Source organism: Sinocyclocheilus grahami, unplaced genomic scaffold, assembly GCF_001515645.1.
Source record: "Sinocyclocheilus grahami isolate Dianchi unplaced genomic scaffold, SAMN03320097.WGS_v1.1 scaffold84.1, whole genome shotgun sequence".
Taxonomy (NCBI): Eukaryota; Metazoa; Chordata; class Actinopteri; order Cypriniformes; family Cyprinidae; genus Sinocyclocheilus; species Sinocyclocheilus grahami.
Genome location: NW_015505263.1, coordinates 490,311 through 501,100, shown reverse-complemented (window position 1 = coordinate 501,100; position 10,790 = coordinate 490,311). Strand labels below are relative to the sequence as shown.

Genomic DNA, 10,790 nt, shown 5'->3' with positions numbered 1-10,790 from the left:
CAAACAAGACCGCCGTCTGTCCCTGTGGCACACATAAATTAACTTCGACAGAATCACCTCTAGATTTACCCGCTATGACCCTTCTGAACATTTCCCTGAACTAACACTAACATTTTTTTATGCATTTAACTCTCCAACACACACACACACACACACACACACACACACAAACCAGCCCGATTGTGTTGCTCAGTCTGATTGCTTCTCTCGCTCAGCAGAGTGGCCCAGCCGCTTCCAGCCGTTTCTCCTGGCGGCCTGCAAGACAAAATGTATACCTAAACAATGACAGGTAACTACTTACAGCGTGCTGAGACACAGAGCTCAAGACACCGTCCAAACAGATCTAAAAACACGTAATGAACAATATAAAACGATATCCTCATCTTTTATTTTAACATTGCTCATTCCCATAGAACATGCAAATATCATGTGATGCCTGCTAATTGGTTTCTCATTAGTTCTACCGTTATTTAAATTATACGTAATATTTGTTACCTCGTGTTTTTAGCTGTGTTGTGTTTGCATTTGTTGTGCTAAATTAGACTGCCACTTTTATTTTTTTTGAGAAATTGAGAACAATTATTTGAGAATTCAGTAAATCAATCAATAAAGAAATACATGATGATAATGTGAACGTAATGAGTATAAGTGATCCATTAATTTTTAGAAATGTCAAATTTTTGTAGAAGTAATCACTTTTTACATTGATATTGATTTCTTGTCAATTTTTAACTTACAATTCAAATATGACAGTATATTCACCTTTTGATGTTTTTTAAACTATTAAATGAATAATTATTTGATTTTAGTCATTTAAGATAAATAAAATGGATACATTTAAGTCTCTTCTGATAAAAATACAGGAAAAACGGTAATATTGTGAAATATTATTACAATTTAAAATAACTGTTTTCTATTTGAATCTATTTTAAAATGTATTTTTTTCCTGTGATCAAAGTTGAATTTTCAGCATCATTACTCCAGTCTTCAGTGTCACATGATCCTTCGGAAATCATTCTAATATACAGATTTGCTGCTCAAGAAACATTTATTGTTATCATTGTTGAAAACAGTTGTGCTGCTTAATATAGTAATTTTGTAGAAGCAGTGATGCATTTTTTCAAAGATGATTTGATGACATGACAGTTAAAACATTTTTTTTATTAGAAATCTTTTATAACATTATAAAAGTCTGCAAAATTAAGTTTTAAGCATTAAAGCTGAAGTCTTGAGATCAAAGGATTTTTTTAAAGAAACCTGAGAAACATTTCAATCAAATGTGCCCAAACTTTTGCGAGAGTTTATGAATGAAGCTTTTGAGTCTGTAATCATGTGGTAAAGGGCGGAGCATAAAGCTGACGACCTCATTATACCTCTCATTATTTCCTCTGTATTTTCTCAGGTTTCCTCCTGGTGCGGTGGGTGTGTCTCCTGGTGGCATGGGTGGACAGATAGAGGGCATGATGCCCGGCGGGATGCCCGGGGCCCATCCCCTGCCACCGGGCACCCAGCCCAGCCTCGCCCCGTCCCCCACCCAGCTCCTCAAACACAACGACCATAGACAACACCTCGCCAAGTCATAACCACCTGACCACTGACCGACAGTCATTCAGCAAAACTGCAAATCAAAGAGACTAAGAGACAGTGAACGGGTGAACAAGCAATCAGCTGCCGCTAGCTGCACCGGAGACATGCTTCACGGACGTCTCTCCACCGTCTTGTTTTCAGTTTCAGTGTTTTTCCATTCATTTCCATCGTTTCTGTTGTTCTTGTGAGGGGAGGACATAATTTCCACCTGTTTTTGAAACAGGTGGGCGGTGCTTTCTTTGTCGGGGGCGTGGCATGACATAATGGCCACACCTCTTTTCTTGTGCACCACATACAGAGTTCGAAACGTTGACGGTTATCAGATGCCATGCACTTGTCTTCTTCCTCTTCGCCTTATTTGGGCCCCTAAACAAAACTCATAACTTTCTTTACATCCACAGAATTAGAGCTTGTCTTTGTTTGAATGTTAAAAGTGCTTGATAATGAAAATATATATATATATATATATATATATATATACAGTGTATCTATTAAGAGAACAGAGAGGTAAAGGCTGGTCTTAGGCAAAAATTAAGATGAATTATTAGCTTTTATCCAACAATTTGCATAGCTGACCTCTTGTTTACAGAATTGCACAAATTCAACAAGCACCAGCTCAGAAACAAGTCCTCTTCAAGACCCAAGAGCACACTATTTTACTGATATATCCATTCATTTCGGTTCAAAATGAGTTTGCAGGATTTAAAATACAAACTGCGTTAGGTTTTAAGATCTTCAATTTGGATTTGAGTGAACGTCACCGTGAGGGACATCATTTTGATTTTGTGTTTGCTTTAAAAAAAATAAAAATAAAATAGATGGCAGCTCACACAGAAAAAGGGACTGGAGTGAAAAACCGCCCCTGTCTCAGGAAGAACATTTACCGGTTACTCCAAAACACACGACAGCCCCGTCTAAATACTCGCTCCTTCCCGTCAGCCTACCCGAGGTATTTTTTATAGATCTGACATCCAGTGCGTTTTTGGTGTTGAATGTATGGCAGTTAAATTAGATTTGTATCGTCTAGTTTAATGTTTTTGTAACCATACTTTCCTGTGATCCTCTCCCTGTTCCTTTTCATTTTGGGTTCTTTATGTGGAAGCGCACTGTTCGGAGCTCATTGTGTTGTTTATATGCAATATTCTGAGGTCCTCGGCCAACTCCAGTCAGGTTGGTTCTGGAACTGTAGGTTTGGTTTTTAGTGTGAGTATTTGTATTTGTTTATTGTACCGAGGTGAACATTTAGCATACAGTACAGTTCAAATAAAAAATACCATTCTGACTTTCTATACTGTGCTTGTGTGTTTGTGTCGCTTCACACACACATTTATGAAGGTCTGACAGGATTTGCAGTATGTAATGACCTTCAGATAACCCCCGCATGCGTCTGGAGGCCACAAGGGGTCGCTGTGGATCTGGGTTTATAGGTTTTTTTAATGCACGATAATGTTCAATCACATTTATATGCATACTTTTGGTAAAATAATAATAAGAGAGAAACTAGTCTTTTACAAAAAATTTTTAAATGAGAACATTAAAATAAAAAAACAAATCATGCTTAAGCATTTTTCGGGGGTTTCAAGATGACAATATATATATATATATATATTTATGATATAATATATTTATGTTTATGATAATATATTTTATTTATTTATTTATGTGTGTGTGTGTGTGTGTGTGTTAAGGCTAGTTTCTGTCTGTCTTTACCAAAAATAAACCCACCCCAAAACACTTAAGGCACTTATTTTATTTATAATAATAATTATTTATAAATCATTTATAACCTAAGACATGTATCCCTGTAGTGTCATTATATATTGACATTCACGGCATGTGACAATTGGCTTATTGGGGTCATTGCCATTTATTAATTTTAATATTTGTTATTTACGGCTACATCATTAAAATGCTATGTTATTCACTGTTATTAAATAACATTTTTAAAAAATCTAATTATTTTAAAGTTAAATTATGCTATTAAAAAGTTATTTTTAAATAAGTATAGTTTAGTAAATTATTTCCTAAGTAAATTGTTTGACTATTTAACATTCTGATATAATATGGCAATAAAATGTTCATGTTTTGTGTGTGTCCTGTAAATTTAGCCTGTTCTGTTTTCAATATTCAGATATGATCTTGTTTACCTGATATGCCTGTGTTTTGTCCTTGCTTGCTTTCACTCCAGTATTTGCTTAGTGCTGATATTGTGGGATGTGGTGTTCAGATATGACAGGACTTTGGACACTGGCATTGTTCTATGCGTCTCAGTAGATCAACGCTCTCATAGTTTGAATAGTTCACATGAGCAGACAGTGTTTTAGGGCTACAGTGAATGTCATGAAACTAAATCTATTCTTGGATAGAGCATTGGTCATGTGAGGTGCATCGCCGTCTGGTAAAATCCTTGTGAACACAATGGAAAGCTAGAGTATTCCCAGATGCCTGTTTGACCAACACAATGGCAGTATGCAATGCAATGAAAAAAAAAGGTAAACATAAGGCATACATTTTTATATAGTATCATATATGAACTATTGCAAAACAAATGAAACTTTATCAGATGCATATATCATGCAATAATTCAGCAACATTATTTTGCAACTTGCAAAATTAAATTAAATTAAAAGTTACAGAGAATTAAAGAGAAAATCTGTGGCTACTAAATATAGGCCAATAATATGTGACAGTAACATAGGTTGAGTGTGTGTGTATATATTTTTAGCTACGTTTTGCTCTGTTTTGCTACGTGTACTGCGTTAGGCTTTATCTTTTTTCCCCCAGATTATCACATTTTCGTTTCACTTTTTAAGAAAATGAGAGAGAGATTGGAGCTCTTCCGTAGTCGCACTGAATGACCTTTGCATTCTGGCTCCTCCCACTTCCGCTGCACAGGTGAGTCGTGCGTGACGTCATCGAGCATGAAGGGCGGAAACTGCGTTTTGTAGTTTTTTCCTTCTAAACTGGGCTCAAATTCACGGATACAGATATGTGTGATTTCGGTAAGACGGTCATTTATTTCTTTTTATTGCAGGTGCGAGAATTATACGTGATTTATAGTTTAACAGCAGCCTCCGACAATCAGTTATGTGTTCTCGTGAAGTGCGCGTCTGTTGTAATGTTTACATTTTCCTCATTTCTATTCACTGTAGAAAAGAATATTTAGCAGCTGAATAAACCTTTAGGAACAATATTTTGCACTAAATCCTGCTAAAGCAGATTGGTAGGAAAATGGTATTTGCGTCACAGTTATACTATAAGTGTTATAAACTATATAAATCAGTTGATATGTATTACAAGTAATTTTTTTTATTGAGGCAACACTTAAAATGTTTGTCAAATACATTTCAAGATAAATAAAATCCACTGGAGTTCATAGCAAAACTGCTTATTAAACGTTTAGTTTGTTCTGAGCAAAGATGGACTTTTAAATCCACTGTATGAAAGTGTGCTATGTTCTAGACAAGCAGAAGGGCCCTGGGCTGCTGATGAAGAAAGGATTGACACTCATTGTCATCGGTCATGTTAATTTCATCCTGAGTGCCATTGTCCATGGCAGCGTGTTACGCCATGTATCCAAACCCAGCAATGAGATCTCAACAGAATATACCGTATCAAACATCATCTCCGTCTCCTCAGGACTGCTGGTGAGTGGTTGCACTTCTGTGGCTCCTAAATGATGCTGATTCAACTCCTGCATGTAGGCCTGATCTCCAGTAAGTGATGCTTTCTGAATCTCGAGAATATTCACTCAGAGAAGGCCTGGGCACATGTCTGTAAATGTAAATCAAAGAATTTGCTACTACTTTGGGTATGCTGCATCACCCAGTTCACCCGAGTACGGTCTGCATATTGACTTAAGGAATATTTCAGACAAAATTGAAAATCTGCGCAAATTTTACTCACCCTTAGGTCATCCAAGATGTAGATTCTTCATCAGAACAGATTTGGAGAGATGTAGCATTACATCACATGCTCACCAATGAATCCTCTGCAGTGAATGGGTGCCGTCAGATTGAGAGTCCAAACATCTGATAAAAACATCACAATAATTCACAGTAATCCACATGATTCGAGTCCATCAATTACCATCTTTGTGTTTGTAAGAAACAAATCCATCATTAAGGCGTTTTAACTTCAAACCGTTGCTTCTTGCCAAAATATGAGTCCATAATACATAATCCGTAATAATGCTTCCTCCAGTGAAAAAGTCCATCCCGTGTTGTCCACTCGCATGAAAATCCACTAACCTATTTGTTTAGAACTGTTTTCGCTTTGCTTGATCTGTGCATATTTTTCTCCTGATTCAGATGAGATCATCTTTTTCACTGGAGAAAGCAATAATGTGGATGGAGGACTTGTTTAAAGTAAAAAATGTCTTAAAGGGGTGTGATTGTGATGCGATTTCAAGTTTTCCTTTCTCTTTGGAGTGTTACAAGCTGATTGTGCATAGATAAGATCCCTGAAGTTGCAAAGACTAAAGTCCCAAAACCAAAGAGATATTCTTTATCAAAGTTAAGACTCTGCTGCGCCCCCCTAAAACGGCTCGTTCATATCTACCTCACTATGTGGAAATATTTGCATAATGCGCCCAAATGTGCACGCAAAGAAAGAAGGCGTGGTTTCAGTAACCGCAGTATTTGTTTATTACCAATATGCAGCTTTTTGCTTCACAAGACATTAATTGATGGACTGGAGTCGTGTGGATTATTGTGATGTTTTTATCAGCTGTTTTTGGACTCTCGTTCAGACGGGACCCATTCACTGCAGAGGATCTAAATTTCTCCAAATCTATTCTGATGAAGAAACAAACTCATATACATTTTGAATGGCCTGAGGGGAATACATGTTCAGCAAATGTTCTTTTTTTTGGGGGGGGGAAACTATTTTCACACATATTTAACACACTGAACTTGTTGAGGTTCCTGAGTAGTTTTAACATTTCTACATTTTCCCACAGAATAAGAAAAATCTCAAACCTAATCATGTTAACATGTTTTTCTCAGAGCATTGCAAGTGGAATTGTTGCAATATTGGTGTCAAGGAATATTACCAACTTGAAGCTGGTAAGTAGACCTTATCTAGGGTGAATATATGTTCTCTTTTTGAGATGAGTATGAAAACAAAGCCAAAACCTGGACATTTTAGATCATTTAGGCATGTCTGGGAAAAAAGAGGACGTATAGTCACACTAGCTTATCAACATTATTGTTCTGTATACCAATGCTAAAATACCATAAAATACCACGTGCTTTCCCTGTAGTGTTCAACACAGCTCTTTTCTTCTGCTTCCTGTAGCACATCGGTCTGTTAGTGAGTTCCTTTCTGAACGCCTTTCTCTCGCTGGCGTGTTTAGTGGGGCTGATTTTGGCGATCAGTATGACCATTTCAGCCGACGGGAGCACGCTCATGAAAGGATGTAATTCCACTAACATGCCTGTGAATGCACGATCTCCGGTCATCGTCAACTGTCCTTTCGATGCCACCCGCATCTATGTGAGTCAGTCTATTGAAATGCATGTGGTGTTTTTGAAATAAGATATAAATGAACAAGTTTGAACTTTAATTTGGTATGTGAAGACTGAACTGCTTTTTCTCCTCCAGGACACAACTCTTGCTCTGTGGTTCACCTGTGCTGTATTCACAGCACTTGAGGCTGGACTGTCTGTGTGGTGCTTTATTGTGGGTCTCCAGTTAAGAGGCATCGGACCCTGTGCTCAAACCTACATCAGAGAGCAGGTACATCTCTCAATATTCATGCAGACAGCTCAACTGAATGAACCTGCTGTTTAAAACCATAGTCAGTGATAAAGGCATTGCATTATAAATATACTTTATTTTAATGAAAATGAACTCAGATAAACTGTATATTGCCGTAGTTGTATGTTTATTAGTCACGTTGAATCAATGAAAGCAGTTGAATCTTCTGTTTATTCAGCTGCAGCGATAGGCATTTTCTGGGTTTCTTCTGCGAGGCGTATTTGGAGTTTCAGCGCGAGAGCACCCTCTGGCCTTTGGATGGAGATTTACTGATGATCACAGAACCGTGCTTCACTGAAAGATACGCATGACAATCGCAGCTTCTGTCGAATCGCGATCTCGATTCCATTTCGATTTATCGTGCAGCCCTACCTCAGACAATCCAAGGTATAGATGAGTTTGTTTCTTCATGGGAACAAATTTGGAGAAGTTTTGCATTCCATCACTTGCTCACCAGTGGGTCCTCTGCAGTGAATGGATGCTGTCAGACTGATGGACTGGAGTGGTGTGGATTATTGTGATGTTTTTATCAGCTGTTTGGACTTTCTTCTGACGGTATCCATTCACTGCAGAGGACCCACTGGTGAGTAAGTGATGGAATGCAAAACTTCTCCAAATTTGTTCCCATGAAGAAACAAACTCATCTACATCTTACATGCAATTTTGGATGTTTTGTTCATTTTAGGGTGAACTATTCCTTTAAGGCAGAATAAAGCATTTATCCAAAACAACTTGCATTGCATTCAGAGTATACATTTATCAGTTTAAAACACAGCCAATGTAATTCTAAGGGTCAGAGAGTGGAAAAATGTCTTGTAAATCTGTCATTAGAAGTGATCAGTGATTTAAAAAGTTATAATATGGCCTCTTTTAATCAATGTGATTTTATTTCATGACAGCTTGAAGAGGAGGCACTAGCATCAAGATCAAAGATGGACCAAGACCACACAACTCAAGGAGCGCGTCTCATTGCACATCACTCCGCCAGCGCTTAGAGAGACCGTCCCAAGGTTAAGGTGGAAGTTGAATTAAATGCTGTGTAGTGAAACAGATCATAACAGTGGTTTGCATTCATACTGAGTTACATTCTGAGTTAGTATTATATGATAATGGTAGATGAATTGAAGCACTAAGGTTATGATACAGACAGTCAGTTGCGCTCCAATCAGATGAACGTTTGGACTGAATGTTTCCAGTCCACACATGTAGACTGTAATTAGGCCGAAAACATCATTATATCCATTATGTTGTTTTCTGAAACTGTATCTGGAGTTACTTTTTGTGGTTCTTGTTTACATTGAAAAACCCAACTTGTGCGTAATTTCAAAATTAAGATGATGATTTTTTTAAAGAGTCTATTTGTATTCTTTCTTTTATATGAGATGTTATTGTGCTTGTGATTTCAAATATACCAAAAATATTTTAGTTAACTTGAAAGCAGCTGTTTTAATAGCTAATGTGCCACAGACTGCTCTCTATTGCCGGTAGTCATTCAGTTATTCCAGTATGCAGTATAGAGAGTGTGCCAGAGCGCCGTGAGACATGTTAATATGAGTTGGATTTAATGATGCAGAGGAAAATCTCACATTCACAGATAATCCAGTATGATTAAAGGCGTTAAATATTGACATAGTGACGTGCCTGACACTGTCAAAGCAAAGGGATTTCCCTCTACATGATGCATTATAGTTCATTTCAAAAGACTGTGTTTGTGTGTTTAGAGAACTGTAATTTTGTTTCATTCCTGACAGATTATTCAAAAGTCCCTCATCTCAGTTCAGAGAGGTAAAGCATTGCTGTCTACATTTCATTTTATTACTTTTTAACACTGTGGCATGTTGTTGTTATCAGTGTGCATTATATTTGAATAAAAACATATTAATCTAAAATAGTTTTCAGAATCTTTTCTCAAGGCAAATGTGTTCCATAATGAATAATTATTTACATAAGCCTGTGAAATATATTTTGATACAGTAATTTCATTTTAGACTCTCCCAGGATCAGGAAACAGTCCTCCATAAAATGCGCAGCACACATCTGAATATTTGGGTTGAAGTGTTCTGGAACAGTGTTGTAAATACAACTTAACCACTGATTTCTAGTCGTGTCTTCTTTTGGAAGACCAAACAAAGTAGTTTCGCTTTCACAACGAAACAGCGTCACACACCGCGGCCTTGAGTGAGCGACGGCGGCCTAGAGTGAGCAGAGGCCAGCTTGAGTGAGCGGCGGCCGGCGGGCTTGCAACAACCGCATGTGACGACCTCGGGCTGGACTCCGCTTCGTCCTCAGTGAAAGCCGATCCGGCGATCCACAGCACGAAGTTGATGTATTTCCTCAGCGACCAGCACAGATCAGCTCCAGGCATGACGAAGCAGATATCGTCCTCTTTTGGAAGGCCAAACAAAGTAGTTTGCTTTCACAACGAAACACAGCGCCTTCATGACATGGCGGCGGCGGCAACAACAAAACTACAGCGAGAATAAAAGTTACGCCTTCTTTCTTTGCGTGAACATTCGGGCGGTGTTATGCAAATCTCCGCACATAGTGAGGTAGACATGTGGGGGCGTGTTAGAACGAGCCGTTTTAGGTAGGCGTGGTTAACTCTTAACATTTATGAAGAATATCTCTTTGGATTTGAGACTTCAGTCTTTGCAACTTTACAGATCTTCTTTATGCACCAAGAGCTTGTAACACTCCGAAGAGAAAGGAAAACTTGAAATCACATCATATGACCCCTTTAAGACAAAGAGAAAAATACGTAATTAACTACCCTGCTCCCCTGTTTACTAAAGTCACTGTGAAGTTTAGTTTGAGAGAGTTTTATTATATGAACCAGTAGACCAAGATATTTGGTTATATATTGTTTACACACAAATATTTTCCCATGACCTTTTATGTCACTGCTGTTTTATTGAGCATTTGTTATATATTACACATATAACATTAAACCCACAAAACAAGGTAGAACTGTTCAACTGCAGGAAAAAATGTATAATTAAACTTTAAAATATATAAAACAGAATTTAGTTATAAATTAATTCACCCAATTATTATATGCACCCTAGCTCTGTGCCAGAGTTGGAAACAGGTCCCCAGGACATGCGCAGTCCCTTAAAGTTGGCTCGCTGTCTTGAGGAGGGGGCGTAGAAATGCGTTAAACTAATAGAAAGGAAATTACTATGAAACTTATAATAAAATGGGCGGGGATCGCGGCCGGGAGGCTGCTTATAATTTGCCAGGTACGATGTGGCTACACAATAATTATTATATTTTAGACTTTCACTGTGTATTTTCAGTTAAACGTGTTTTGAAGTTTTTGAGTACTCTTAGTCAGGTATAAATTATTATATCCACCGCTGTTAAAGTAACACGCAGAGCGGTTTTGTTCACATGGTACCTGTTACTTTTCTCATCGCTTTTAAGCCTGGACTAATCAGAGTCGA

At 37.7% G+C, this 10,790-nt stretch overlaps 1 protein-coding gene and 1 long non-coding RNA gene across 4 annotated transcripts; both read left to right on the top strand.

Moving 5' to 3' along the window:
• The first annotated feature begins 20 nt into the window (after positions 1-20).
• On the top strand, positions 21-2,391 carry LOC107586577 (uncharacterized). The gene is made up of 2 exons (XR_001609377.1): positions 21-289; positions 1,403-2,391. It is a non-coding gene; the product is annotated as an uncharacterized lncRNA (long non-coding RNA).
• A 2,104-nt stretch (positions 2,392-4,495) lies between these two features.
• Positions 4,496-9,196, top strand: krtcap3 (keratinocyte associated protein 3). Of its 3 annotated transcripts, none has more exons than XM_016274003.1 (6): positions 4,496-4,589; positions 5,050-5,234; positions 6,594-6,653; positions 6,886-7,083; positions 7,192-7,326; positions 8,247-9,196. In XM_016274003.1, the coding sequence occupies exons 1-6, from the start codon at positions 4,577-4,579 to the stop codon at positions 8,340-8,342; spliced, it is 687 nt and encodes a 228-aa protein (XP_016129489.1). In that variant the 5' UTR covers positions 4,496-4,576; the 3' UTR covers positions 8,343-9,196. The 3 variants fall into 3 exon arrangements, with proteins under 3 accessions (XP_016129489.1, XP_016129487.1, XP_016129488.1); XM_016274001.1 differs by having other exon boundaries at positions 5,035-5,234; XM_016274002.1 differs by lacking the exon at positions 4,496-4,589 and adding an exon at positions 4,655-4,702.
• Positions 9,197-10,790: the final 1,594 nt, after the last annotated feature.